Source organism: Hemibagrus wyckioides, linkage group LG07 (genome assembly GCF_019097595.1).
Source record: "Hemibagrus wyckioides isolate EC202008001 linkage group LG07, SWU_Hwy_1.0, whole genome shotgun sequence".
NCBI lineage: Eukaryota > Metazoa > Chordata > Actinopteri > Siluriformes > Bagridae > Hemibagrus > Hemibagrus wyckioides.
In genome coordinates this window covers 9384199-9412174 of record NC_080716.1, presented here as the reverse complement: position 1 = coordinate 9412174, position 27976 = coordinate 9384199, and the positions used below count along the sequence as shown (strand labels likewise).

The 27976-nt window shown below is 40.2% G+C and overlaps 4 protein-coding genes across 12 annotated transcripts; 2 read left to right on the top strand and 2 right to left on the bottom strand.

The window, feature by feature from the left end:
* Nucleotides 1-180: 180 nt before the first annotated feature.
* Nucleotides 181-9095, bottom strand: si:dkey-154p10.3 (zinc finger protein ZFP2). Of its 3 annotated transcripts, none has more exons than XM_058393847.1 (8): nucleotides 8763-8905; nucleotides 7866-8355; nucleotides 7064-7757; nucleotides 5811-5898; nucleotides 5468-5674; nucleotides 5117-5250; nucleotides 2700-2823; nucleotides 181-1212 (listed from the first exon to the last, which is right to left on the bottom strand). In XM_058393847.1, exons 1-8 carry the CDS (start codon nucleotides 8858-8860, stop codon nucleotides 1014-1016), a joined length of 2034 nt encoding a protein of 677 aa, XP_058249830.1. In that variant the 5' UTR covers nucleotides 8861-8905; the 3' UTR covers nucleotides 181-1013. The 3 variants fall into 3 exon arrangements, with proteins under 3 accessions (XP_058249830.1, XP_058249832.1, XP_058249831.1); XM_058393849.1 differs by lacking the exon at nucleotides 8763-8905 and adding an exon at nucleotides 8998-9095 and having other exon boundaries at nucleotides 182-1212; XM_058393848.1 differs by having other exon boundaries at nucleotides 184-1212; nucleotides 8710-8869.
* prpf4ba (pre-mRNA processing factor 4Ba) lies at nucleotides 9073-19363 on the top strand. 5 transcript variants are annotated; one of them, XR_009204871.1, is made up of 17 exons: nucleotides 9073-9197; nucleotides 9831-11033; nucleotides 11500-11619; nucleotides 11743-11892; nucleotides 11998-12079; nucleotides 12467-12665; nucleotides 13236-13309; nucleotides 14143-14233; nucleotides 14351-14498; nucleotides 14654-14791; nucleotides 15081-15234; nucleotides 15327-15441; nucleotides 15711-15862; nucleotides 16015-16101; nucleotides 16261-17044; nucleotides 17150-17271; nucleotides 17518-19363. XR_009204871.1 is itself a non-coding variant. In XM_058393846.1 (15 exons), exons 1-15 carry the CDS (start codon nucleotides 9160-9162, stop codon nucleotides 16462-16464), a joined length of 2955 nt encoding a protein of 984 aa, XP_058249829.1. In that variant the 5' UTR covers nucleotides 9073-9159; the 3' UTR covers nucleotides 16465-19363. The 5 variants fall into 5 exon arrangements, 1 of the variants encoding a protein (XP_058249829.1); XR_009204870.1 differs by having other exon boundaries at nucleotides 17150-19363; XR_009204868.1 differs by having other exon boundaries at nucleotides 16261-17271.
* On the bottom strand, nucleotides 19359-23103 carry LOC131355516 (protein FAM217A). Of its 3 annotated transcripts, XM_058393851.1 has the most exons (6): nucleotides 22189-23103; nucleotides 21739-22049; nucleotides 21481-21659; nucleotides 21228-21299; nucleotides 21014-21090; nucleotides 19359-20499 (listed from the first exon to the last, which is right to left on the bottom strand). In XM_058393851.1, exons 3-6 carry the CDS (start codon nucleotides 21529-21531, stop codon nucleotides 19497-19499), a joined length of 1203 nt encoding a protein of 400 aa, XP_058249834.1. In that variant the 5' UTR covers nucleotides 21532-21659; nucleotides 21739-22049; nucleotides 22189-23103; the 3' UTR covers nucleotides 19359-19496. The 3 variants fall into 3 exon arrangements, with proteins under 3 accessions (XP_058249834.1, XP_058249833.1, XP_058249835.1); XM_058393850.1 differs by having other exon boundaries at nucleotides 21481-22049; XM_058393852.1 differs by having other exon boundaries at nucleotides 21221-21299; nucleotides 21481-22049; nucleotides 22189-23102.
* Nucleotides 22784-27702, top strand: LOC131355517 (myosin regulatory light chain 2, smooth muscle minor isoform). Its single transcript, XM_058393853.1, has 4 exons — nucleotides 22784-22892; nucleotides 23488-23707; nucleotides 26179-26340; nucleotides 26574-27702. The coding sequence occupies exons 2-4, from the start codon at nucleotides 23524-23526 to the stop codon at nucleotides 26744-26746; spliced, it is 519 nt and encodes a 172-aa protein (XP_058249836.1). The 5' UTR covers nucleotides 22784-22892; nucleotides 23488-23523; the 3' UTR covers nucleotides 26747-27702.
* The last annotated feature ends 274 nt before the right edge of the window (nucleotides 27703-27976 follow it).

Sequence of the window (27976 nt, the reverse complement as noted above, 5' to 3'; positions counted from 1 at the left end):
CCACTAACAGGTGCCATGATGAGGAGATAATCAGTTTTATTCACTTCACCTCTGTGTTCATAATGTTATGGCTGATCGGTGTATAACATTATTTAATTTCCAAATTATAACAGTGCAATAAAAAAAGACATTTCACAACAATCACATTATAAAACATACGCTTAAACAAATCCACTCAAAAGTGCAAATATTTTAACAGTAGTCTGTAGGGATGACAAAAAAAAACCTTTTATTAATCAGCAAAATATTTTTGGATATTTACCATATGGCATGGTTTATTGTTTTTACAATAATATAATTTAAAAATTGTGTAGAGAAATAATCTTTAACCATTATTCTAATTCCAGTTATTATTTCAATTACAGATAAGGAATTTTATATTAATTTTTTTATTATTATTATTTTAAATACACAGAACTCGATTTCTTTGAATTTTGTGCCATTAAATTGACTTTTTTCCTCCCTGTCTTTATCAAAACTATATGAAATCACATTATAAAACAGACACACTACACACTCACAAACCAGGAGCTTTTGGTCGCTTATGGTTTTAAAAACTTGTACTGTCTCTGCTTTACGCAGACTGCATTGTACCAGTCTTAATTTCATGAAGTGTTTTAGGATTTACTTTTTCATTTCTTTGTCACTGATACCAACATTCGAAATTGTGTCTAGAAGAGAGTCATGTCCCCATGAGTTCAGTGTGAAACAATATTAAATCTTTCCCGACATGATGACCTTCTTGTTAGCTAATCAAGGAGCCTATATGTTGCAAGTGAAATCTTTCAATCTGTTTTTTGGTATTTAAAACTGCCTCAAAAGCATTAAGCAGCTCTGTGCACTAGTACCCTGTGTATTACAGTACTAGTCTCAGCACTACTGCTGCCCCCAGTGGCTTCACCTGGTATTACATTCCCCTCAGAAATAGAAACAAGTGCTCTCTTACATTTGTCAATTGTTAAGTAAATTAAGTCATTTTCCCTCATTTTTCTTAATCACTGCAGATAGCTGTGTTATTTGGAGGTTCGAGCTCTTTTAGAAGTCGGCGCACTCCTCGTCCCGAGTACAGTAGAGTTCTCAGAGGTGTGGTGTTTGCGTGTGTGGCGCAGCAACAGTTGCCGGTCCGGTGTTGAATACTGGCACAGCGGGCAGGGGAATGACTCTCCCGTGTGATGCCGCCGTGAGTGAAGGTCCAAGCTTTTCTTTTGGATGCTGCAATAATAACAAGAGATGCAATTCTCAGGTATACATGCAAGCCTGTATACAGTATATTTGTGTGTATATGAATGTCTATAAACTCATTTAATTTAAGGAGCTGCTTTAGCGTGTTTAGGGTCAGAGTGGATACACAGCTTTTTGTGGATACACATCCTTTTTCCATAATAGGTGAATTTAGAGTAGCTGATCCATCTACCAGCACGTTTTTGTGGGAAGTGGAAGGAAAATAGAGAACATGTGAGAGCAACCACCATGTTGCTGCATCTCCATCCCTTATTTGCAAAATATAAATCTACACAGCAGCATGACTCTAAAAATGAACATACAACATATATCTAGAGTTGCTTGCAAAAGTTTGTATCTCCTTGGTTTCTGGGTTGCAAAAAAATCTCTAAAATAAAACTGTATGTTTATTTCAACCTTACAACCTAAACTAACGTCATTTAAATTACAGCATTTGAGTGTAAATCAGCAGATAGCTCTATTAGCAGTCTCACTTGTTTGCCTCCCACATGAAATGCTAAAGTCAATTTATTTGAATAGACCTTATTAAGCACTGCTATTTGGGTGGAACGATTAAAGCTACAATATTCACAAATATTACAACATCAGAAAAACTAGCAATTTAAACATTTAAGCCATGTTACTGTAAGAAATGTCAAGACTCTTTAAAATATCACAGTAAAATACAGCAGTTTCAGGGCAATGTTTACAACAGCCTAGTACTTCATACTTACAGTACCGGAACCATCATAGGAAAGAAAAGGAGTTTCGGATGCTTATTAACATGGAGAACGTCACCTTATTAACACCAAAAGTCATGATTCAAACAGTATTTAAAGTTTAGCGTTTGGGGTCCAGTCTAACTCTGCTGAACCCAAGGTACTTTTACATGCTTTGCAACTCCAAGTATGTAAATAACGTAACTATTCACATTTATATTTCTGGCATTTGGCAGATGCCCTTATCCAGGGCATCTTACAATTTATCTCATTTTATACAACTGAGCAATTGAGGGTTAAAGGCCTTGCTCAAGGGTCCAGCAGCTCAGTGGAACTGGGATTCAATCTCATGACCTTCCAATCAGTAAGCCAACACCTTTAACCACTAGGCTACCACATCCCCCATCTTCCCATCAAGAATGACCTGCATCCCTATTTTTATTACATTACCTATATTCCTTATATTGCATAAACCAGGGGTGTCCAATCTTATCCGCAAAGGGCCAGTGTGGGTGCAGGTTTTAAGTCCAACTGAGCAGAAGCCAATCCTGTGTATACTGAAAGCCAAGATCAGCTGATTAGCCAGTTGGAATCAGGTGTAGCTTCTGCTTGGTTGGAATGAAAACCTGCACCCACACCGGCCCTTTCTGGATAAGATTGGACACCCCTGGCATAAACTAACTGTTCCTGCCCATGGTTAGTTGTGTTGAGTTGAGAGAATGTTTGCATATGTGTGTGTGTGTGTGTGTGTGTTTTTACCAGCTATAAGGGCAGTACTGGCAGCAGTAGGGCTTTTCCTGAGTGTGTGTCCGTGAGTGTCGTCTCAGAGAGCTCCTGTCGATGGAGGCGTATGGACATTGGGGACACTTGTAAGGCTTTTCACCTACAGCAAGCAAAAAAAATGCATGTATTAAACCTACAGGGTTTAAATTCAGCCTATAAGACTCTTTGATGTCATGGCAACCGAAGTCTCTAAATCTAAATAATGTGCTGGATAAATGAGATGCTGTTGGGCAACCAGACTTTCTTTCACACGGCTGAGAAAATGTTTCCTGACCACAATTTATTCACAGAGAAGAAAAATGCAAAACAACAGCTCAATTATATATTATATGGTCCTGTATACAATTACAGGTGAATTGCTCATTGGTCTGAATGCAAGATCAGTAGCGGATATACACTGTATGTGCGTCTGGAAAACCCCTCTGTGACTGAGAGACTCTGGCAAAAACAGTCAGACTTAAGGTGTTAAAAACCTTGCTAGCTAAGTGTGATTTCCACCCACGGTGAATGTTACACCTTTGTTAAGGTGTGTGCTGCAAAACAGACGTAAAACCTTTTCAGTTCAGTTTGTAACCACACACTGGCTGTCAGATTGCCCTCAGTGCTACTGCGGTATGGTTAAAATGAAATCTTTCCATGTAGTTTTCTTTCTTTTCGTGAGAGACATATAAAATAGAAACAACTATGTTTCTGTTCAGGAAAGCAAGCAGCCTTGAACTTCTGTTGTATTTTAATATTGTGTATGGTTGTGTATGTGACAAATAACTTGAATCTGATCTAAATTTATTCCATATAGTAGTAAATGTCAAACCAGCCAAATTTTCATCCTCTTTATTTTGCGCTGTTCTGTTATTGATAAAGTGAAAATGCATAAACAAATAGTTTGGCCTTTTATCGATAAAACGCTGTGCATTAGAGTGATATCACTTTTACGAAAACGAATTGTTGCATAGGTTTCAGGTCTCACTAAAGAAATCTGCTCTTGAACGGTTTCCCTACATACTTTTAGGTAAAATTGTGTTTTTGCATCCCACGTGTCATCAAATCTTTGAAGAGAGTAAGGAGAAAATGAATTGGCCTGGCTCGCTGTCATTTTAATATCACACAGAACTGCAACTGTATGAAATATCAAAACACTAGGTCAGAATAAAGCAGTTGCTTCACCAAGTAACTACCCTGATGCAATGAAGTCTATGGTTCTGGCAGAAAGAATGCAAACGGTGCTCTGGGAAGTAGTGGTGGAGACACACTTCACAGGAAGTTTCTGGCTGCAACACGCTCAGACTAGTAGGCAGGGGCTTTCAGGGTTATTAAAATTACCCTCCATCGATATACACCGATCAGGCATAACATTATCCATTATACCATCTGCCTAATATTGTGTTGGTCCCCCTTTTGCTGCCAAAACAGCCCTGAGCTGTCAAGGCATGGACTCAACTAGATCCCTGAAGGTGTGCTGTGGTATCTGGTACCTGGATGTTAGCAGCAGATCCTTCAAGTCTGGTATTTACTGGACTTAAAGGACTTAAAAAGATACTTTTGATAGATACTGAAAAATAATTAACAGGCTGTCAAATGTAGCAGAGACCAATGAAACTGAATACTGTAATTTCTTCAGTGCATCTTGTGCTACAGGTTTATGGTGTGCTGGATGACCCACATATCCTTTCTTCTATTCTTTCCTGATGGATGGCTACCATGATTACTTTAATCACAAAGCCATCACAAAGCCAATGTTGATGAAAAGTGATATGAATATGTGACCCTTAAAAAGTCAACACATGAAATTTTAGAGATCATTTCCATCAGCTATATCAGTAAACATTTCCATTCCATTCCACTGTCTGTACCGCTTATCCGATCTATCATCAGGTCACGGGAAGCCTCAGGTGCCATCGGGCATCAAGGCAGGATACACCCTGGATGGAATGCCAACCCATCGCAGGGCACACACACACACACATATTCACTCACGCAGTCACACACTACGGGCAATTTAGAGACTCCAATCAGCCTAGAAGCATGTCTTTGGACTGTGGGAGGAAACCGGAGCACCCGGAGGAAACCCACCAAGCACAGGGAGAACATGCAAACTCCACACACACAGTGAGCGGGAGCGAGACTCGAACCCAGGACGCTGGAGGTGTGAGGCAAACGTGATAACCACTACAGTAAACATTTCAATAGGTTAAATTTTTTCCCAAAAAAAAAAAAATCCTTGGATGGAAGCATAGCAACTGTTATCACCTGAAGGGTTTTCCCAGACTGCCACACATTTAAAACACACTATTTAAGACTGCACTGATGAGCTGTTTGTATGCCATATACATACTTGATTTAAACTGTAAAATGATGCAACAGTATATGCTCCTGAAGTAATAAAAGCTGTGAACCTGTGTGGACACGCATGTGCTGGATGAGCGAGGCTTTCAGTCTGGTGCTATAGTGACAGCGAAGGCACTTATAAGCCTTCTCCCCCTGATGAATATCCATGTGACGCCGCATGGTCAGCTTGGTGGAAAATTTTCTGTGAACACAAAGAAAGGTTTCTTAGTCTGTGACCTAGTAAACCAGCATCTGTGTGTTCAGTGATACAGACTTGTGCCATACACCATAGATGTAAATAACAAAGCTGTAATTGTTATTAATGTGGTTTAAAGCCCTATAATCTATAATGCAGCCCTACAAAGATTTCTACACACAAACGGTTACTGGTAACTGGAAAGAGGGTGAATATAACATACTTATCACACAGCAAACAGCAGAAGTCTTTCCGTTTAGGGGCCTTCAATCCCACACTTATCTCCTGCTTGGTGGATGTTAAGTAGTCTCTTTTGTCCTTGTCACTTTTCTTCTTTTCTACAACCTCACTCATCTTTGTCGCATGTCTCCATGGCTCCACCTGCACATCTCCAAGGCTTTTGGAGTAACCAAACTTCAGGGCTGATGATCTGTGTGCGAATAACAAATGAACCATTCAGCATCGTATGAACTGGCAGTACTGCCGATGAATCGGGCGTCATGTATGTTAGTAGAATTTGAGCGTGGCACACCGTCGGCTGGTACAAAAACACACAAGGTACTTACACGTTACAGGAAACATCATGGTGCGACTCTCCATCAGTCTGGGTGTGCTGATGGAGGATGTGCTTGTACGTCTTCTTCCAAGCTTTTTCTAAGAGAACGGATATAAACAAATAGGATAAGATGGGCTTAATCTCACTGGCACCACTTCTATAAAGCTGAGCAGTTGCATGCTTGTCATTTCTGCTATTTTGACATTAACAGAATAACAGTGTTTAGATATGTACATAGAGAAACATTGTTCTAGACATTTTTCTTTTTCCTGTGGGTTTAATCAAATTCAAAAATACTGTATAAAAATAAAAACACTGCATAAATCAATGTTCAAAGTACATCTTAAGCATAATCAATAAAATGCTAAACAATAAAATGTAAACTCCTCATTGCATTGCTTCTCCAGAAGTACATCTATACAGCTATATACCGCTACAGTGAAACATGGAACTGTGGTATTGTTTTCTGCTGTTCTAGCCTGTATAAATTCAGTAAATGGTGGTGTGGTTCATGCAAGGACATGCTCTCATTATGTGCAAGTATGAATCCTGACATGTCTGCAGTGTCACACTCGCAGAAATATAACTCTTAAAACATAAGGTCAAATAGATCTATGTACAAGACTATATTTAATCCAGTTTCCACTGGCTTCTGACAGAACTCTGACCAAACTCGCCCATTCTCACAGGAATTCTCTGACTAATGCTGACCATGCTGTGAGTTATTATTGCTCGCACCCACATGTGACGTTTTCTGACAAACCTAGTTGTCAGAAACTTGTCTAATTCTCATAATGTAAACAAATTGGTAACGTAAACCTAAGCAGATAATACCACAATGTAACCAATGAACTCAATGGCGCTTTCACACTGGCAGTTTAGTCTGAAAATGAGCACAGTTTGCAAAAAAAAAAAAAAAAAAAACTGGTCATGCGAAAGCTGTCATGTGGACCAGGAAGCGCAACATGGAACTGAACCCGAGACTAGCTGTAGGAGGTGGTGTGAGTTCAGTTGAACTAGAACTGTGATTCCCATGAAGTAAAGTGTGTTTTAGCCGAAGACAACATCATTAGTTTCCACAACACACATGTAGCATGAGAGGCAGGGAAATAATGTGGGGGTGAAGTGACTTACTGCACATAATAGCGCCAGAATAATGAAAGAAAAAGGTTTTAAGTGCTCCTGAACCCGAAAGAATACTGCAGGGCACACTGGAAACAATCACACTAGGTGTCAAAAACCACCTACGTTATTTTGGCTTACCTGTGAAATCACAATACAGGCACTTAAAGCCTCCCTGAAAGTGACAGCGCTGGTGCATCTCCCACTCCTGCCCGGGGCGGCACCACGTGAAACACAATGAGCACTGGGTCTGAGAAGAAGGCTTATTTCGAGCTTGGTTGTGCCTCTTCTGGTGAGCGTCACACAAGTCTGCTCTTCTGAACGTCCGGGGACAAAAAGAACACTTGTGGTGTTTAGACCTCTTCCTTCTTGTATGGCTCCTCCAGTGGCACTCCATATCAGCCCAGTCTGCTGCTGCTCGGCCACAGCGTGGGCATTTGAACCCCTGTTCACCGTCATGGCATTTCAAGTGCACCTCTAAGAGGCTATGATTGGCCAAGACTGCTTGACAAAAAACACATGAAAGCCCCATTTCCTCTTCAGCCTGCTTTTGTATTTCATTTGCTGTCAGAAGGGGTTGTTTGTCTTCCAAGGAAGTCTCTGAGACGTCCTGTCCACCTGAAGGCACCGACAGGGCAGTAGGCTGAGAGGGACATTTAGCACTAGAGATTCTGCACAGGCCAAGGGTCATTAAATGAGCAGACTGCGCCATTTCTTCATCCTCAACACAGGTGATTTCAGTGGAAAGGGGCCCTTGGAGCCCATGGTTGGAATCCTCCAGCTGGAAGACGTTCTCCTCATCGCTGTGTCTGTCTTCGTCAAACAAAGTGCTCACCTTGACGAAACGTACCAAGCACATCATATTAAAACGCATACAGTTATGTCACATATCAACATATTATGTTTTCTGGTTATAGAGCTGCTACAATAAGTTATGACTCACCTCGCACGTCTGGGCCACATGAAGGTTGCTGTCAGAATTGGCACTCAAACTGATATCGCATGGCGGTGGGCTGATGTTCTGCAACATGCCATACATTGGGAGCAGGAACATGCGGTCCATGTCCATGTGGTCCTCACCATTTTTGGAGCTAGAATGGAGATCATAAGGAGAGGCATTCTGGTCCAGCTCAGTCAAGCCATCCTCCTCCTCCTCTTTCTCTTTCTCCAGGCAGGAAAGGTGGTGGCATGGTGATGATGATGCCGAGGAATGGCTATCGGTGATGTGACTACAGATCCTAGTCTTCAGACTGCTGGTGAACTGACACATTCGGCAGCGAAACACCTCAACCAAAAACGCCTCCACCAGAGTGGACAAACGAGAGTCGAAGCCCTTGACAGAGCTGCAGTAAAGTTGTGATGTGATGCTCTCTTCTCCAAGGCTCAGCGTTACAGGGTCTATGAGTTGATATGCATCTTTAATCCCAGCCATACTATGACATAAAGGGAACAAACACACACACATCAGTGGGACATTAAGTGAAGAAAGATGTCTAGAGAAAATCATTTTAGTGTACATTTCAGGATGCACAGCTTAACACTTCATAACACATAAATAAAAAGGCCTGCTGTGAATTTTATTTACACTTTCGTGTTTAAGATGAACCGAAATAATGCACTGATGTTCCTGTAAGTTCAGTGATGGTATTAGATTTGTTCGCGTGATTACAGAAACACTATACACTCCTATACTGTACTGTATTTGCACGTGGGGCAGTTTCATTGAAACATTTCTCTCATATTATACACATACTGACGCTGATTAGCTTTCATTAACTTCACCTCACCTGTTTTCTAACTTCTTTGTTCTCAGTAAAGTATTTATCTGGCATTAACACACCTTATCATAACAGAACCGGTGATCTGTGTTGTTTTTATGACATTACAGGACTGAAGGAAAATGAACGGTGGAAATGTAACTAGCTGAGCAGCTAGCATAACTATTGTTTAGGGGTCAGTGCAAAATGCCCAGGAAAAAAATTAAACGTAAAAAATCACCTCTACACAGCTTATCTGTTATAAAAATCCTTCACAATGTCTAAACAACCCTTAAATACAAATAACGTTCCACTCACTTGTATAACTATTGAAATCTCACTGATCGGAACTATGCTGGCTTTTCGGAATGGTTGCGTTTATTTTTACACGGCCCCTATATTTGTCCTGTCCTCTCGCACTGCGCATGCGCTTAGTGAAGCTGGGCTAGTTCCGTTTAGCCTAAATTGCTACTGCTAAAGATGGAAACCATGATTAACGACGGTGTAAACCATTTCACGTGAGAGAGTTTTTGTTTGTATTTGTCTTTACCCGTCAAATATATACGTGTCCTCTTGGGCAAAGCAAGATGAAATTTATAACTGTTTGTATATATTTAGTGATTAGTTTCAGTTGTTATGTAAACGTTAGAAAGTGTGAGGCAATCTGGCTAGCTAACTTCTAAGCTAAGCAGCTAGTTTAGCTCGGATTGCTAGCGCGATAGCAAACAGCTCTTTCCTATTTTTTTAAAAAAAAATATATAAATAACCTTCCCAGTGAAAAACTGAAACGATATATGATTAGAACTAGTTCCACTGTTTGTGTTGTATAATGTAATCTATTATTCTGATAAAATAATCGGAATTACCTAAGAATAATGTTTAGTAGCCAGCTAGGTATCTTTTCAACAGTAGCGTCAACATGTTAGCTTGCTAGCTAGCATCAATGAAATGTTTATTGAAAGAATAAAACAGTTAGTATATACACATTTTATATATATAGATAGATAGATAGATAGATGTGCTTAATTTAATCTAGTAGTAGCTTCAACATTATATATTGCACTTAATTCTTTTAGTTCTTTGTGTGTGAGCACAGAATTTGATAAAATGTTAAACTTATACACTCCTTTCTATTTGTACATGTTTTATAGAAGTAGCAATGCATCAGGTGAAGAGGAAGAGAGTAGACTCGGGGCATGTAAGGACGGTGACAGCACGGAGAAACACAAGCGAAAAAAACACAAGCATCACAGCAAGCACAGAAAGCACAAATATTCATCACTGGAGGAAAAAGAACACAGACACAAGCACAAACACAAGCATAAAAAGCGCAGACACAGAGATTCCTCCCGGATGGAAGATGGAGACGTTGAGGACGCAGATGAAGCCGTGTCACTGAAGAGGACCAGATTGGATGACCTGGCAGCCCTGGAGGATTTGGAAAAGCAAAGGGCCCTAATCCAAGCAGAGCTTGATAATGAGCTGATGGAGGGAAGGGTGCACTCAGGAATGGGACTGATACTGCAGGGATATAACTCGGGCTCAGATGAGGATGTGGATGTGCAAGAGCGGACGTGTAATGGGGATGAGCAGAGGGAGAATCTAGAACAGCTGTATGTGGCTGGGGGACAAGAAATCCAGTCTGTTGCTAAAGACACAGAACAAAGTCAGCACAGTTCTATGGACGATGAAAGAATGGCTCCTTGGCGGCGTAGTAGAAGTAAGTCTGAAGAGAAGGCAGCTATCCAACATAAATCAGATAAAAGGAAGAGTAGAACTGAATCAGATTCGGACAACAAGGACAAAACTCAAGATCCTTGCCCATCTTTAGAGAAGAGACCATCCCATAACGTGCAGCAGCCCAGAGGTGGACGTCCAAAATCTAGATCTCCTGCATTATCCAGGAAACAGAATAACACGCACAAGGATCCCCATTCAGGTTCTGCAGAGAAAGAACAGGGAAGTAAAAGAGACTCCTCATCTTCATTTCGCCAGTCTGGGACCAGAAGTACTGACCCTGCCAAATCGCCAGAGAAGGCAAGATGCTCCAGATCAAAAGAAAGACATAGAAGATTACCTGAGCCTGACCGCAAGCGGGACAGGGACAAGCCATCAGCCAAGTCTCCTTGTAAGGAGGTCTCATCAGGCAAGGAGAACAGATCCCCTCATAGAAGGCACATGCATAGTCCAGTACGGGATAGATCCTCTCGCAGGAGCAGGGAACGTCATTCCCCTCAACAGCCTTCCAACTGCCGATCCGCCGCCCGCAACAGATCTCCAGCCAGAAGGGAACGATCTCGCTCCACTGATAGAAGACGTAGAGAATCCGACCGACAGAGACTCTCACCTGTCAGGTTTGAATCAGACAGATTTACTTTTTAGTTATATTTGTTATAAAGTTGTTTTTTCCTTTTAATTGTTTTCTATTTCTTACAATGCTGAATCATATTCGGTCAGTTTTGCTTGTTATACAAATACAGAAGGAATTTTAGTTCGGACTGGTGAGCTTGGGTGCTACAGCATCCTGATATATTAAAATATATTAAACAGTAATGATTAGTCATGGTATGCAGACTGCAACAAAACACATGAACAAGAAACCTTTATAGTAAGCAGTAAAGAGGTAAATCTGTCTGTAAGCAGTGCAAAAATAACTAAACACCTTTAAATCTTGATGAAAGGTCTATATGAGTAACTCCAGTGTCTGTGCTATGCTGCATGGGCACAAGGGGGTGCAATAGTTAAAATGTTAATAATAGTGGCTAGGCATTTTTACATTTTTCTTCGTTTTATATTGTTCTTCCCTCATGTTCTTTACAGGATGAGGTCCCGTGATGATGCAGCCAGCTCCAGTGGGCCGAGTCCCTCTCTCGGCTCCAGGGGAAGGCCGAGTCGTTCCCCCAGGAGACGCACCAGCAGATCTCCTCTTCCCAGACGAAGGTCTGTGCAAGATGTCTCTCGCTTTAATTATAATGTAATATTTTTTTTCTCTGGGGATCTATGACAGTTCTCCTGGGTTTGCCACTTTACAGTTTTTTTTAACCTGCACTGCTGTTGCTTTAGGTCTGTGGAGCGGGGCAGGATGGGCCACAGGCAGCAGGCACGCTCAGGATCTCAGGAACGGAAGAGGAGAAGCAGAGAGAGAGATGATAAGTTTAAGGGCAGTCTGTCCGAAGGCATGAAAGCTGACCAAGATGAATCGGATGAAGAAGTGTAAGTGCATAAGAGCATGATTTCAGGCATAAAAACATTTACCCGTTTTAGATTACCATTAAATAGTTTTGACAAAGTGTAATTATGGATTTATTTTGTGTATAGTTTGGAGGATTACGATGTGGATGAAGAGGATGAGGAGGCACTGATAGAGCAGAGGAGACTCCAGCGCTTGGCAATTGTGCAGGTACGTTGTTTTTTTTGTTTTGTTTTGTTTTTTAATTGTATAACTTGCCCCATGTCTGTTGCTTTTGATATTTGCAAAACATCTACATGATATTAAATGACCTCCATTCTCTCAAGTTTTGAAAGGCTACAAGCTTTATAATAGTCCATATCTATCAATATGCAGGTATATACAATTCATGTGGAAGTGTTTTGTATGCATGCAGCTGAGTTTAGGTGTACTCTAGCATTTGACTGGACACTATTAGTGACAGTTTTAACCTGTACATTAGTTAAAAAGGCACATACTTTTTACAGTATGCAATTAAGAATACTGGCAAACCATTCCTCTGCACTAAAACTAACTTTTCAATACTTTATACACTCTGCCCATGTTTGTCCTGTACAGAAATATAAGGAAGTAAATGAGGACACCAGCAAGTCAGAGCCTTGCAGTCCTCAGAGTAGCTCCCACAGCCGCTCACCCTCTCCGGACGATGTTCTAGAGCGAGTTGCAGCTGATGTAAAGGCTTATGAGCAAGAGAACCTAGACACCTTCGAGGCCAACATTAAGGCGAAACACAATCTGCTCACCCAAGATAAAGATGGTATGGTTTATTATGTAGTAAGGTTTATCAGAACATAACTAGATGGAAAAGTTGCATATTGCTTTCTTTTGTGGTGGTTTTTGTCTCCCATTTCATTGGAGACATGCAGCCACTTTGTTGGCCGTTATCTTGATTATGTGATGGTTGCTTGCCAGCTTCCAAAAAAAATTTCCCTGGCAAGGATAATGTTACTGAAGTCAAAGTGCTCTGTAGCTTATAAATAATATATTTTGCAGAAATCTTTGTTATTAATTATCACTTTGTTTTAATGACACCACAACTAACCTGATAATGAACCTTAATGACCTAGCCATCATCAGCATTTGTAATACTTATCATGGATATATCCCAACAGGAGCAGGCTTGATGTTCAAAGCGTCCCAGTATAAAAACAATAACAGCCTGTCAGCTAGAAAGCTTACCTTACGAGATTTTATCATAGATGACACTTAAAGGAACAAAATCCATCAGTTACTTGCTGTGTAGTGACAGCGTCATGATAATTCTGATGATTCAATATTTTTTTGTAGTTGATCTTTGAATTCAGTGTGTGTTTGTCTGTTTTTTCAGCAAGTAATCCAAAAAAGCAATCAGCTCCTGACATGTTTACGGAATCGGATGACATGTTTGCTGCATACTTTGACGTAAGTAGCCAGGAAATGGTTTTGCATTGCATGGGTTTGAGACTTTCCATGCCTGAGCGCTTAAATAAAGTTGTCTGTGTAAGGAGATCTGCACAGGTAGAATTGCATAGTCCTGCAAAAGATCTGGTCTTTCCCTTATTGGCTTTTTGCTGTGTAGGTAAGCTGAACTCCTGCTCTGTGCTGCCTCCTCAGTAGGACTGCAGGAACAAAATGTCATAGTGAGATTATGTTGTTATTGTGATAGGGCTTGCAGTGTGACAAGACACTAGGGAGCACTGGAGGTTTCAGTGACCCACAGAGGTCCACAACCTTTCAACTAAAACCCAATAAAGTTTTAAAGTAATAACATACAAGTATTCTATAGTGTATGAGGTAGTTCCTATGATCATGTTTCGTTTGTAAATCGGGATCAAATAAATATACTCTTGGTGGTCAGCATCACAAAGCATTCACTTATAGCACTGAACATTAAGTATTTCTGTAGTTAACGTATCTGCTTAACGTATATGTTTTAGAATAATGACATGCCAGTTCAGTAAAAAAAAATGGCAATGGAAAAAGATGCACAGTTAGTTTTATTCAAATCAGTTATTCAGATTGTATGAAGATTAAAAGAGATCTGTGATTTTCTAGTGATAGTTTTCAGTTTGTCAGCACAATTAATTTTATCATAAGGTTATATACAATTAGAATATTTTATTTGGTTAACAGGTAATAAAGACAGTACAGACCACAAAGCACATCATAACTGCCATATACAAGCTTTGTAAAATGGGTCTGTCTGAATATGGCCTTGGTCTCTGTCTTAATATGTTTACCATTTTTCTATTTAGAGTGCGAGGTTGCGTGCAGCAGGCATTGGGAAGGACTTTAAAGAGAACCCCAGTCTTAAAGACAACTGGACAGATGCTGAGGGCTATTATCGTAAGTGGCATTAAAAGTATACATGAGTCTTCTCTCAGTTGCCTGCCTATTCTACAGAGCAGTAAAAGATACCATGCTGATGAATAATCATGTCTTTTATTTTCCTCTTGTTTTCAGGTGTGAACATTGGAGAGACGTTAGATAAACGATATGACGTTTATGGCTACACCGGGCAGGGTGTGTTCAGTAACGTTATCCGTGCAAGGGATCTGGCACGAGCCGGGCAGGAAGTTGCTATTAAAATCATACGCAACAATGAGCTTATGTAAGTACTCATAGTTGCTTAAACACAACTGTCGCAATTACCAAAGATTGTGAAATGACATTATATTGCAATATACGTTTCCAATTAACTGTTGTTTAAAGGAACGAGTAGCCATGAAATATAGAAATGTTCATTTAAAAAATGTCTCCTTATAGGCAGAAGACAGGCCTTAAAGAGCTTGAGTTCCTGAAGAAGCTGAATGATGCAGATCCCGATGATAAATTCCACTGTGTGCGCCTGTTCAGGCACTTCTACCACAAGCAGCATCTGTGTTTGGTGTTTGAGCCACTCAGGTGAGGTTCTTCCCCTTTTTATCTGTGTGTGTTACTTTCCAGATTAAAGATTTCAGGGGGATGTTATTCTTCTGGAAAATTAGATCAGCATGAGTGGTTGGTTGGTTTGGTTTTTCCCCTCATCAACAACATTTAATATTCCCACAAAGGTTCACAAATAGTTGTACAGTTTGTCAGTACACATATGGTAAGCCTTTAAGAAACTTGGAAGTGGTGTGGCTTTTTTTTTTTTTTTTTTTTCTTTTCAATAGTGAAATAAATGTTGCATAAACATATGATTTGTTTCCAGTATGAACCTGCGGGAGGTCCTGAAGAAGTATGGCAAAGATGTGGGTCTCCACATCAAGGCGGTGCGCTCCTACAGCCAGCAGATCTTCCTAGCCCTCAAACTCCTCAAGCGCTGCAACATCCTTCATGCTGACATCAAACCCGATAACATCCTGGTAAAGTTCATGAACAGTGTTACCGTGCAACATAACACCAAGTCTCTGTGTCTGGTATCATTTCATTTCTTAATTGCATCCTCTTCCACCAGGTGAATGAGTCGAAGACCATACTGAAGCTCTGTGACTTTGGCTCTGCATCCCACATTGCTGAGAATGACATCACGCCGTACTTGGTCAGCAGGTTCTACAGAGCACCTGAAATCAGTGAGTTTCTATTAGTGGCTTGTGTGCTGTGTAGGCAATAATGACATGCTGGATTAAAAATCTGCTTTCATTCTGCATGAAGAATACTAGATATAGATTATTCATGAAGTAAGGCTTCAGTGTAAAGAACAGTTTACATGTGCATCTTGCATATTCTTAAACTCCAGTTAAAGTTGAGACTTGAAGTCTCTTAAACTGAATAGTTTGTTTTATGTTTTCAATCGTATGGTTTATCTGGATTTAAAGCTTCTGGTTATTTTCTCTTCAAGTCATTGGAAAACCTTATGATTATGGAATCGACATGTGGTCTGTGGGTTGCACACTGTACGAGCTGTACACGGGAAAAATCCTCTTCCCTGGGAAGACCAACAACCACATGCTGAAACTTGCTATGGACCTTAAAGGGAAAATGCCCAACAAGGTAATGTGATGGACATTTGATTTAAATGCAAATATTGTATTACAAGCCTATTACATTTATCATGTTAAACTTCTTATAAACGTGTAATTTCATCAGATGACTAATACTGGAAAAATATCTGAACAGATTAAATATTGGTAAAATGTTCACAGATGATCAGGAAAGGCTTGTTCAAGGACCAACACTTTGATCAAAACTTGAACTTCTTGTATACAGAGGTAGATAAAGTTACTGAACGGGTAAGCATCATTTATTTGCACTTATTTGTTCTGTTGCAATCCATTGTAAAACACCCATTTTCCTCGTGCTGTTTCCCCACTGTCTTTTTTTTTAGTCCCGCTAACTCTGTCTTTTGTGTGTTTATTTTCTTCTCTCTTATTGAATATCCTGCTCTCCAGGAGAAAGTGACAGTGATGAGCAGCATCAACTCCACTAAGGACCTATTAAACGACATGGTTGGTCGTCAGAGACTCCCAGAGGACCAGCGGAAGAAGGTGGTTCAGCTCAAAGACCTGATAGATCAGATTCTGGTGCTCGACCCAGCCAAGCGGATCAGCATCAACCAGGCCCTGCAACACCCCTACATCCAGGAGAGGATGTGACTGTCATACACTTCAGAGGATACACAACACCAAGTCCTTGAAAAGTCTGCCAACAAAGTGACGGTTTTGTATCTGCAGGCATGACTGAATAGATGAAGAGACATTTTATGTCTAAAGTTAAAATGTTTTTTTTTGTTTGTTTGTTTTGCTTTCTGAACACACGTTATCTCACTTTCAGTTTTAAATTTATGATGCCCTGATAAACATGTGCCACCAGCCCCCTGAATTTTTTAGGTTCACATACACTAGATTAAAACTTCTTTTTGTTTTGTTTGGTTTTTTTTATGTTCATGCTATAATCGATACAAGCTGAAAGCAGCAAAATGACTGTATCTATACATTTACTGGTGTTCCAATAGTCTGAGCCTCCCCTAACACTGTACGTGATTATGTGAGTTCAGGATAAATGCAGTCTATATCCGCATCTCCCTCAGGTGCTAGAGCGACAGCGCCCACTGGTGCACAGGCCTGTAGGTGTGCGTCTGCTGAAATCGGAGCTCTTGAGCCCTACCTGAGCCTGTCTGCAGGGAAAGGCCTCCTCTGTAAAGGCAGGTTGTGTTCCTCTATCAGTACACTGAAGGTAAGCTCGGCCGGCCAAAATTGCCAGTATACGGTGCCTCTGTTATACGTTTTGGCTCATGAAAAAAAAACAGTATGCTCAATTTCTGGCATCTTTTGCATGTAGAGACGAGGAGTGGTCTAAACCCATCATCCTTCCACAGAGCCAAAGTTAAATCCTAAAAAGCAAAGTTCTTGCGTAAACAAGTCGGGAAAGGAATTCCAAGGCAGTCACTATTGCTGTTAAGGGTAAGGGAAAAGGGGCAGTCTGAAATATTTGACTTGAACAGGCACCTTCAGTGTACTGCCTCTGACAGTCATGTATTGTTCATAAGCAATGTTTGTGACTCTCAGTGGATATGCATTTGTTCTATCTAATGTTCTCGCAAGGGGTGCATGTGATCTAAAATGCTGTGCACTTGTATGAGCTTTTTTTTTGTGTACTTCAGCCTGTGTTCCTTTGTCCTGACGTGATCGTGTTGTCTTTTGATACAGGGATATTCCTCATCTGCTCTATGAATCTGCTTGTTTTGAGCGGTAATTGATTCTTTACTTCATATTGCTCTTTATTGTTATAATTAAGACACAGAACTAGCTCATCCAACTTGTATATTATCCATACTACGTCCTGCATGTTTAAAAAAAAAATAGTTTGCATAATTGTAAATATATAATTGTGTGTTATCATAAAACAGTGTAAAAATAAAAAAATGTTTGATGTGGAGAAAAAGTAAGAAAAATATGGTCATAGACCTCCTGGTCTGTTTTGTGTGCACCCAGTGGCAGGTAATTATGGTTTAAGATACCATACACTTAATATTTAAGTTTCACTGACACTAACTGCTCTTTGTGATGTTTCTCCCACTGTTCCCTTGTGGTTGCTGAGAGAGAGAGATAATATTCTCCAGCCAAAGGAGGCTCTTCTCTGTGCACCATCCTCCAGCCTGCCTCTGCTCTCAAAGAGACAAGACCTCCACAAGACCCCTATTCCAGGTCACTCCTAAAGGCATGTGTAGCTCCAAAATAGCATAGACAGAAATGACCAGTCTAATTAATGAAATGGAGGGTGTTGACATTTCTGCTTTTGTTTTTGAGTCCACACTTTCTCAGACCTGTTAAGCCCCAGTACCGAAGAGTTTATCACAGATCTTTATTTCCTATATGTAGCATGAATGCATAGTGAGAAGATAGCATGTGCTTATTCGTCTAGCCCTGCTAATGTTCAGTGTAAACATGGACTAGTTTTGGGCTTGGATTATTCCAAAGTCTTAAAGAGTCTGAATTTTATCTTATTTTGTATGATAAATGTCTTGATTATGAATGAGGATCAGCAAATAATAGAGTCCATAATTGTAACGGGTATTGATGGTAAATATTCAAGGGAGTTGATGATTATGCAACACATCTCCCGTAATGATGTTCTGTTTTAGCAGTTGATGTCTAGTTCATAGTGATTAAAGTGACCTTAAAGAAGTAATTTAAGTGGACAGGCTGATGTTTTAATCATCACTTTGGATTGTAGTGACATTGGTTGAATGACTGTTGCCACACTGGGAAGAAAAAAAGAGATACTGGTTTATTTGTTCTCTGTATTTTAGGTGCTGTCCATTAGAGAAGACTCTTAAAGGGACTCGCATCTGACCAAAGGTTTTTGCTTTAGAGAGTGATCTTTACTAGTTTTTTCCCCCTTCATTCAACATTTCAGCGAAATTAATTTGGATTTAATGAGTCTCATTTGTTAGCAATTAAACACAACCTGAGCCAATTATGATACAGGTATACTTATGTTACAAAGTGTCACAGCTACTTGGCTTGTTAGTAAAGGGAAATAAAACCTAATGTTGGATTCAGTGAACTGTGTAGGCTTTTGGTTAACGGGCATCATAAGATCAGCCAGCCCATGCCACCTACAGAGTCTCGTCTAGTTTTACTTCAGCTGTATTTGTTTTCTGAAACATTGGTGGTACATAATAAATTATTATAATAATTAATACATTGGTGGTATAGCCAAATTTGAACAACTGAAAGGTAATACCCTTCTTTTTTCACTGACCCGTGTTTTTACGCATGATCCTTAATACTAATCTGAATTTGTCTCTATTTTAGGGTAAGTCAACATTTCCTTCCTGTTCTGATCAATATACAACCTACAAAGAGGAAATCCTGTCTAGTCACGCACCTTTTTGCTGAAATGCCTTTTTAAAGAAGCCCATCACCTCTTCAATTATTCACAAACACCAAAATGAACTGTTCGAATAGTGCATTCATATTCAGTCAACATATGCACAGTGTATAATGAAAACATGACACCATGAATAAATAAAGAAAAAAAAACTTTTAATACTCCTGTGGTGTTTTTTTTTTCTCTCCATCTTTTCTAGTGCTAATATTTTGAGCAATAAACAACTCTGACCATAGATATACAGCACTGCAATTCCTTAATAACAAACATCCAACACTGATGATTAACAGGGTTAAGTTTTTCTGTTGGGAACTGTTGCCTTTTTAGCTGACATTGAGCTTCTCTGTGTCTTTGAACTCTTGGTCCTGTTTGGCACACGTGGGACCTTTACGTTCTCGGAGAAATTTGGGCGCCCAGATTCAGCTGTTTTGCATTTGCCTGATAAACTGTCAGGACATTTAGGCAAGGTGGGATGTGGCAACTTGCTCCTGGCAACTTGCCCTGGTTTTGGGCAAGTAGGATTCCTGCACCTGCATGAAGAGTTGGGACAAACCATAAGTTTGGTAAAACTACACATAACTGAGTTGAATTCTGCATCCTTTGAAATCCCTGTCTTGCATCCTGAAAGGTCATTTTTTCTCGATCGTTTGTTGCGTGTGTTAGCAGTAGCTGGACGGGGTCGAGCTAGCTTTGCTCGCTCTTTCTGCACAGTAGCAGCCTGAAGCCTTTCTAGCTCAATCAGCCGCGCTATTACAGAAGCAAGGCAAGGATCAATCACATCAAGACTTTCAGAGGAAAGATTCTGTGTGGAGTCCAGGAGTGACGCAGGAAGAACCTCTGGGTAAAATGCAGTTTCTGTGAAATGATAATCCAGGCCCAAGTCCTCATCAAAAGGCTCTGGCTTTAAGTCTAATTCCACAGCAGCTGCCCATTTTGACATTTCGATGCTTTCCTGCTCTTGATCTGAAAGGTCAGTGTGGCACTCTGATGATCCTGATGTGTTATACGATGAGTGTTTGTCACTTATTTTCCCTTCTGAAAGTCCAACTTCAGAGCTGTTTGAACTTAAACAGTGTGAGCCATCTGTTTCCATATTTTCTCTTTGAGCTGCAGCTTGGCTTGCCTGTATGGGGGTGATTTTCAGCAGAGAGTTGGTTTTCATTGCAAGTTGCTCCTTTTTATGGCTCTGCTCACGTATATGCTCCTTCCTGTTACTACTGACAGGATCTGGAACACCAAGCTTCTTCCACCTGTGGGTCAGCATCCTTAGCTTGTTCTTATGATGATGTCTCAGACTATAAGAGATGATAAATGTACCATAATTAATCGGGAAAACAAGAGCCAAAAATAATAGAATATATCTCTATCCTGAAGATACTTCTCAACAGCCAGGAACTCATATCAGACTTGATATCAGATCCCAGTAGTGCAGAAAGCAAGAGGTCTAATGTTGCAGGATAATGCAGAGCTACATGCAGTTCAACTACAGGTTAAGGAAGGATTTTGTTGAAGCATGCAGGCCCCAATGCCAAGCCTTGTCAGAAGCAGTGGCTATTTATTTATTTATTAAATACACAGCAAACTTACATTTTGAGATGGAAGGCAAGATGGGGAATCAAAAGGCCGTGAGTAAAGATCTCTTTGTTAGCTGGACAAATGGAAGTTAACAGGCAGCTACCAGTGCTCGTTGCTGGGAGCAAATGAGCCTGATATTTCACAACACTCTGTACTTGAACCCATAATGAAGATGCCTGTCATCAGGCTGGGAGTGTCTCTGGTGGGTGAAAAGAGACCTCTGTATCTACTTACACTTTGGCGGATTCCGGCCAGTCACGGCAGATGGCTGGCTTATGCACCAGATCGACACTTCTGACAGATGAAGCTTTCTGTAAGATGTTTAATTCGAGTTTAGAAGATTAGATGCTTTGCTATGCTTTGCAGTCAAACCAACTGAAAAAGTTGTCAAACACAGGTTCCACAGAAAATTCACAACACAGTAAAGTAAACTATTGGTACCTGATACCTTTGGTGCACTCAATCCTTTAGACAGGTGTAGATATTCAATTTGTTGTGTCAAGCATCTGATCAAGAGATCCTGTCAGGAGAAAATGTAATAGTGTGGAAGCATGTATTTATTTCTCTGCATGCACATGATATGTAGTACTTGTATGCACTACTATAGACACATCTATGCTTCATTTATATCGCATTTACATCATATTTCAATTTTCCTTTTTTATACGCACAAGACATTAGTATTAAAATATTTCACTTACTGTAAACAATGAACCCAACTTCTTGGTAAAGAGACACCTGTACTGAAACATTGAAATGAATTAAAAAAAGAAAAATATGAGAAAATTGACATTTACTAAATGCCCTGACCTTGAGATGGTGCAGGAATGGTGGGCAGTAGTGTCCTGTCCTCTTGGTTGAATACTCTGAGGCTTTTACGCTGAGAACAGAAATGGTGAAGCACAATCAACGAGAAGCTCCTGAGCAGCTGGACATCAGGTTGTTGAATGGCCTCTTACGTCATTAGGTGTTGGGCAGTGGGCGGGGTCATCGTAACCCGCTGGGCTAACACACCCCGCCCACCTGTTTCTCACTGTGCTAGCACGCCCCGCCCATTCACTCCACTCTTGGCCTATGGGTCCCGCCCATCTTACCCATAGACTCGCACTATGTACATGGAGTGGACGCTCTGCTCTAATGAACTATATAAAGAGAGGAAAAGTTTTCTTAAGGAGATACGATTTTAACAATGTTTTGTACAACAAACCAATACACTCCAAACCTGATAACCACGCCCACTTTTTTCCATGGTCCACATGTGTTATGGCTCCTATAGAGAGATTAACAACATGTTCCTTATGTTATGTCTCAAGATATTATATATGTATAGATATGTATATGTATGTATATACAAGCGATTGGAAATCTGCGATAATCAGAGCGACTGAACATTCAAAGAAGAACTTTACCTCAAATAATCCAACATCTTCTGTATAAATATTGGTGAATGGACTGCCAGAGACGCTTTTCATACTTCCTGTTGTCCGGAGTAAAACACTTTATCCATAGCAACCGACAGGAACAACATAAAACATGCTGATGTAGAGAAAGTCCTTCATTTCTTTATATACAAGCAGATCAGTCTAGATTGCTGTACAATGATGAGATATAACCTCAATATCACATTCAGCCACTATAATATTTATAACTCACTTTTAATATCATAACACATACGGTATGTATTTCCTATTTTGTCTTTTTTTTCTCCTTCCTAAAACTGGCTACACGTATTATATATTAGTATTTATTTGGTTTTTGTTTGTTTGTTTGTTTGTGTTTTCATTAATTTGATTTATTTGTTTTAATTCATTCAGACTTTTGACATTATTTGACATGTATTACTCAATATAAGAGTATTTTTTCATATAATAGCACGATTTCTGAAATTACGCCAAAAGAAACAAAAATCCAGAATTATTATTTTTTTAAATAGTTATATTTAGAATGAGTGCAATTGAGTAACACTATTAACACCCCCGCAAAGTAAATAGTGGAATGTTCCAGTCTTGTTTGCAGAGCTCGGGCGGTTCCATGTTTATCATTTAGAGGGGGTGACGACTGTCAGCAGAGTCTTGGTGGCCTCGTTGGTGGCTCTTCTTTTATATCTAATTAGGTAGGTTTATGCGTATACACAAAATGCGTTTTGTCTTTCCACACTGTTAAAGTTACTGTTAAAACCATTCGGATTCGCGGACTTATATCTCTGTTTATCGCTGTCTAGCAGGGTTCGCTATCTACTTCGCTCTAGTGCATTCGGCGCAGATCTCCTCTGATATTCATAGCATTGTGAAACGTAAGCGGTCTATGTGATATGAGCTGAAGATCAGTGCTCGTTTGTTTTTGTAACGTTCCTTTACCTATGGTGGTTGACTGACCTAATTAGCTCTACAGTTAAATCTGATAAGCGTGCACTGAAATAACGGTTCATGTTACCTTCTTACTGTTGATATAAACACTAGTTAACGTTCAAAACTAAATTTCAGGTACACAGCTAGTTATGTAGCTAGCTGCTGTTAACCAGTTAGCATCCTGACTCACTATCTTAGCCAATGGAAAGTGTAATAAATCCTACTTCATCCATTACTTGTTAAGATAAATGACCGTCATTTTATTTTATCTCACTTACTGCCATTGTTTAAAGTCCACTGCTGGTCATTTATAACACCCCCCCTCCCCCTCATTTCTTTCTTTTTTCTTTATTTTTTTAGTCCTTTCTCCTTGGATATTAAAGACAAACTGACAAAATGTCCAGCAAGAGGGCAAAGGTGAAGACCAGCAAAAAGCGTCCTCAGAGGGCCACTTCCAATGTGTTCGCCATGTTTGACCAGTCACAGATCCAAGAGTTCAAGGAGGCCTTCAATATGATCGACCAGAACCGTGATGGCTTCATAGATAAAGAGGACCTGCATGACATGCTGGCTTCATTAGGTAACACTGTGGCCCAGACACACCGCAGTGGCAGGATGGGAATTATGCTCCAAAAATCTGCACTAAAGTCCAGACTACTATTTCCAAATACACTTACGTTCTAACATCATTTATAATACATTTAGTGTTGCAACAACATTAACCTCGCTCCCCTCCTCAGTGCAAAGAATGGAACGTTCTAGATTGTTTTCAAGGCTGGGGATGTTCCATGTTGGTATTTTAGAGGGGGAGACACTCAGCAGAGCTCATCTTTTATATTGAACCTGGGTTAAAACTACACAGTTCTCTTAAATCCTTTAATACGGGCGGCATCACCACCTCACAGCTCCATAGGTTGATCCTGGCCTCAGTTTCTTTCTGTGGGAAATTTTACTTTACATGTTCTCCCTGTGTCTGTGTGGGTTTCCTCTGGGTTCTCCGGTATCTTCCCTCCTCTCCAAAACATAGCAGAGGTTGGATGGGGTTTTTTTTTTAAATTGCCCCAGCTATAAAGGAGTGTCTGTGGCTGCACTGAGGTGTATTCCACCAAATGCTCAGTTTTCCAGTGTTCATAAGCTTTATGATAACTTACAGATGACAATTTTTTTATATTGCTCCTGAGCAGCTGGACATTAGGTTGTTGAATGGCCTCTTACATTATCAGTTGTTGGGCAGAGGGTGGGGTCATTGTAACCTGCTGGGCTAACATGCCCTGCCCATCATTCTCTCACTGGGCTAACACTCCCCGCACATTCACTCCACTCTTGGCCTATGGGTCCCGCCCGTCTTCCCCACAGAGTCTCACTATATACATGGACATACATATATACACTATAAACTATATACACAAACGAAGACACTCCAAACCTGACAACCCTGTTCTCTTTTTTCCATGGTCCACATGTAACCGACAAACAAGGCCTCTTGTGTTACGACTCCTATAGAGAGTTTAACAATATGTTCCTCATATCTCAGATATTGTGTACAAGCGGTTGGAAATATGCAGTAGACAGAGCGACTGAACATCTTGAACATCTTTTCCCCAAATATTCCAATATGTTTTATATTATTCGTATGTTTTTATACTGAACAAGAATAGCTATGAGAACGAGTACCATCTGATGCAGACCCAACACTTTAACCAGTCATATGTGTCTATTTTAATTTCATATTTATACTGTATTATTCCTGTCAACATGATGTACCCCAATATAGCACTATTTGCCCGTTAAATCACTACATTGTAATCACAATCACAGCCCAGGTACAGTATATATACACTGTATTGCCAAAAGTTTTGGGACACCCCTCCAAATAATTGAATTCAGGTGTTGTTTGTCGGGGTTGGGTTTGTCCCCTTAGTTCCAGTGAAAGGAACTCTTAATGCTTCAGCATGCCAAGACATTTGGGACAATTTCATGCTCCCAGCTTTGTGGGAACAGTTTGGGGATGACCTCTTCCTGTTCCATCATGACTGTACACCAGTGCACAAAGCAAGGTCCTTAAAGACATGGATGAGTGAGTTTGGTGTGGAGGAACTTCACAAAGCCTCATCCTGATAGAAACTTTGGGATGAATTAGTGTGGAAACTGTGAGCCAACAGACTGACCTCATCCAAAAGCCTGACCTCCCAAATGCGCTTTTAGAGGAACGGTCAAAAATTCCCATGAACACACTCCAAAACCTTGTGGACAGCCTTCCCAGAAGAGCTGAAGCTGTTATAGCTGCAAAGGGCAGGCCAACTCTATATTAAATTCATGTGCATGTAAAGGCAGACGTCCCAAAACATTTGCCAATATACTGTATGTAACATTCGACTTAGGCTTGCAAAGCACTGGTATAATTATTCAAACATAACCTGAAGCCCTAATAAATGAAATAAACTTTAAGGTAATTTAACAAGATATGGGACTAGCACACAGTTGGCTTTTCATACTGGTAATATTTAGGTCCTAGTAAGAATGTGTTGGTTAGTTTACGGTGGTACAGCACAATGTACTGTATCCAGTGATCTAAGGTTACGAGAGTACATTGCACGGTTGCTATTGCATGTTTTAATATATATATAGATGTCCAAACCTGGAGACAAAAAAATGAACCCAACAGCAGCAGTTCAATAGTAACTCAATTCTTCAGGACAACCGCAGACCTGATACTGGACCCAAGGTTCCAGGGACCATAAATAAAGCCTTGCTATCTGGTTGGTAAGGATGGAATTCCTTTCTCACCGTTATTCAAAGTGTCATTAGGCGATACTGGACACCGTTGAGCTCAGTAAATTCAGCCTAAGTACATTCAGTTGTTTGGCTTTGCACAAGAAGCAGTTAGTTACATCTTGTATCTCAGATCACATTGCGTGGTTATTACATTTACATTCTGGTATATTAGCTGATATGTGATAGCGAGAGATGGAGATGATAGGAATTAGCAACGTATGTATTAGAAAAGAAAAAAAAACACTAACCTTTTATGATACATCCTGTTTTTGTTAGGTAAGAACCCCACAGATGAGTATCTTGAGGCCATGATGAATGAAGCACCAGGACCCATCAACTTCACCATGTTCCTCACAATGTTTGGAGAGAAGCTGAATGGCACAGACCCCGAGGACGTCATCAGAAACGCTTTTGCTTGCTTTGACGAGGAAGGAACAGGTCATTCTTAAAAATAACAATAACAATAAACATTCTGGACCAGTACAGTGGGCATAATGCGTTTTCACTATTTTATAGTGAACTAGAGCTTTCTGCTTGTCACCAGTGTAAATGTATCCAGGTCATCTTAAATGATTTATGGTAATAAGTCAGTAAGACTGGGATTGTGGTAAAATCTCAGACAGTTTTTCTTTTCCGCTGTAAGAATTGTCCGGTATTTTCTCCTCTTCCAGGTTTTATCCAAGAGGAATACCTCAGGGAGCTCCTGACCACCATGGGCGACAGATTCACAGACGAAGAGGTTGACGAGCTCTTCCGAGAAGCTCCTATCGACAAGAAGGGCAACTTCAATTACGTGGCATTCACACGCATCTTAAAGCACGGTGCCAAGGACAAAGACGATTAGGAAGCGATTTGGTCCGAAGACCCCATGCAGATTACACATAACACTGCACATCATCTTTAATTGTCGTAGTAGGCCAATTCACACACGTTGGCTTTAGGAGGAAGGCACATAAAACACTAAAAAGTAAGACTGATAAACCTCGTTATTAAATATTGTCTTAATATACTTATATATTTCTACTCACATAGAAACAGTGGAGTACTCAGGAGCAAAAAGTGAAGCTGTAGCAGTGTTATAAGGTTAAGTTAAGCTTACAGTTAAGTCTGAAGTGTGACGACACCATTGCTGTATCGAATTATTTCCGCACTAATTTTCCATTGCACTCTGACGCTATTTAGATGGTGTGTATTTGTTTGTTCGGTCATGACAGCAAAGACTCCGGTCAGTGCTACTGCTCAGATGTTAGCAAAGGTGCTTACAATCAACCAATTGAATGTAACCACATGGTAGAGGCAGCTTCCACAATGTAACTACCATACGAGCTCCAGCATCTTAAACTAGCCTTTTGGTCATAGCTTTCCGTTTGTGGTGCAGTATTAAGGAATAATCTTACGCTGCAAAACTTCAGTCACATGCTCTGTGAAATACACTGACAGTGTATAGCTATAGCAACAGTAGAATCTTCATGAGCTGTTTATCCCCCTGCGGTTTCTCTCAGGTTTTCTCAGAACAGATATGCTCTATGATTGATTCACAATCTCTGCACTGAGAAAACATCACTTAAGATTCTTACATGCACTTGCAGGATATCTGGGTACCTCATCTCAACGACGTTTTTGCAACTCTACTGATTTCCTAGACCTGCCATTAGGAAAGTATTCAGTCCACCAGGGTGAATACATTTACATTCCCTAGACACTACATTTCAGGATCCTACCGCTTAGATGATGAGTATAATATTGTGTTCTTAACCTGTGTACAAATAAATGACAAATAAATTCCTCTCTTCTAGTCTCTTCAGGTGTGCTGCATGGAAATGAATCCTAACATGTGGTCTTGACTGAGATGTGAGAAAACCAGTGAAGCACGTCTCAAATGCACCAGTGTGTCGTTCAGAAAGTGACTAACATTATTTGGGTGCAATAGTTTGTACTTTTGCTTATTGCCCTGGGTTCAAAGAGTATAGTTTGACGTGTGAAAATGTACAGCATATCATCACTGCAAGTGTGAGTGAGAACTGAGCTGTTAGTTTTGTTGTGTGCGTGTCACTGGTCCCCCCCTTTAACCACT

Bases quoted from the DNA above. Each gene is read 5' to 3' on its own strand.
- LOC131355516 (XM_058393850.1), bottom strand. From the start codon at position 21,531: ATGTTTCAGTACAGGTGTCTCTTTACCAAGAAGTTGGGTTCATTGTTT. The intron at 21,300-21,480 runs GTAAGTGAAATA...TTCTCCTGACAG, and splicing joins AGTTGGGTTCATTGTTTACA to GATCTCTTGATCAGATGCTT. The intron at 20,500-21,013 runs GTAAGTAGATAC...CATCTCTTATAG, and splicing joins TGGCCGGAATCCGCCAAAGT to TCTGAGACATCATCATAAGA.
- prpf4ba (XM_058393846.1), top strand. From the start codon at position 9,160: ATGGAAACCATGATTAACGACGGTGTAAACCATTTCAC. The intron at 11,893-11,997 runs GTAAGTGCATAA...TTTTGTGTATAG, and splicing joins GATGAATCGGATGAAGAAGT to TTTGGAGGATTACGATGTGG. The intron at 15,442-15,710 runs GTGAGTTTCTAT...TTTCTCTTCAAG, and splicing joins CTACAGAGCACCTGAAATCA to TCATTGGAAAACCTTATGAT.
- LOC131355517 (XM_058393853.1), top strand. From the start codon at position 23,524: ATGTCCAGCAAGAGGGCAAAGGTGAAGACCAGCAAAAAGCGTCCTCAG. The intron at 23,708-26,178 runs GTAACACTGTGG...TGTTTTTGTTAG, and splicing joins TGACATGCTGGCTTCATTAG to GTAAGAACCCCACAGATGAG. The intron at 26,341-26,573 runs GTCATTCTTAAA...CTCCTCTTCCAG, and splicing joins CTTTGACGAGGAAGGAACAG to GTTTTATCCAAGAGGAATAC.
- si:dkey-154p10.3 (XM_058393847.1), bottom strand. From the start codon at position 8,860: ATGCTAGCTGCTCAGCTAGTTACATTTCCACCGTTCATTTTCCTTCAG. The intron at 8,356-8,762 runs GTGTGTTAATGC...TTTATGTCATAG, and splicing joins ACCGGTTCTGTTATGATAAG to TATGGCTGGGATTAAAGATG. The intron at 5,251-5,467 runs GTATGTTATATT...TTGTGTTCACAG, and splicing joins TGCTGTTTGCTGTGTGATAA to AAAATTTTCCACCAAGCTGA.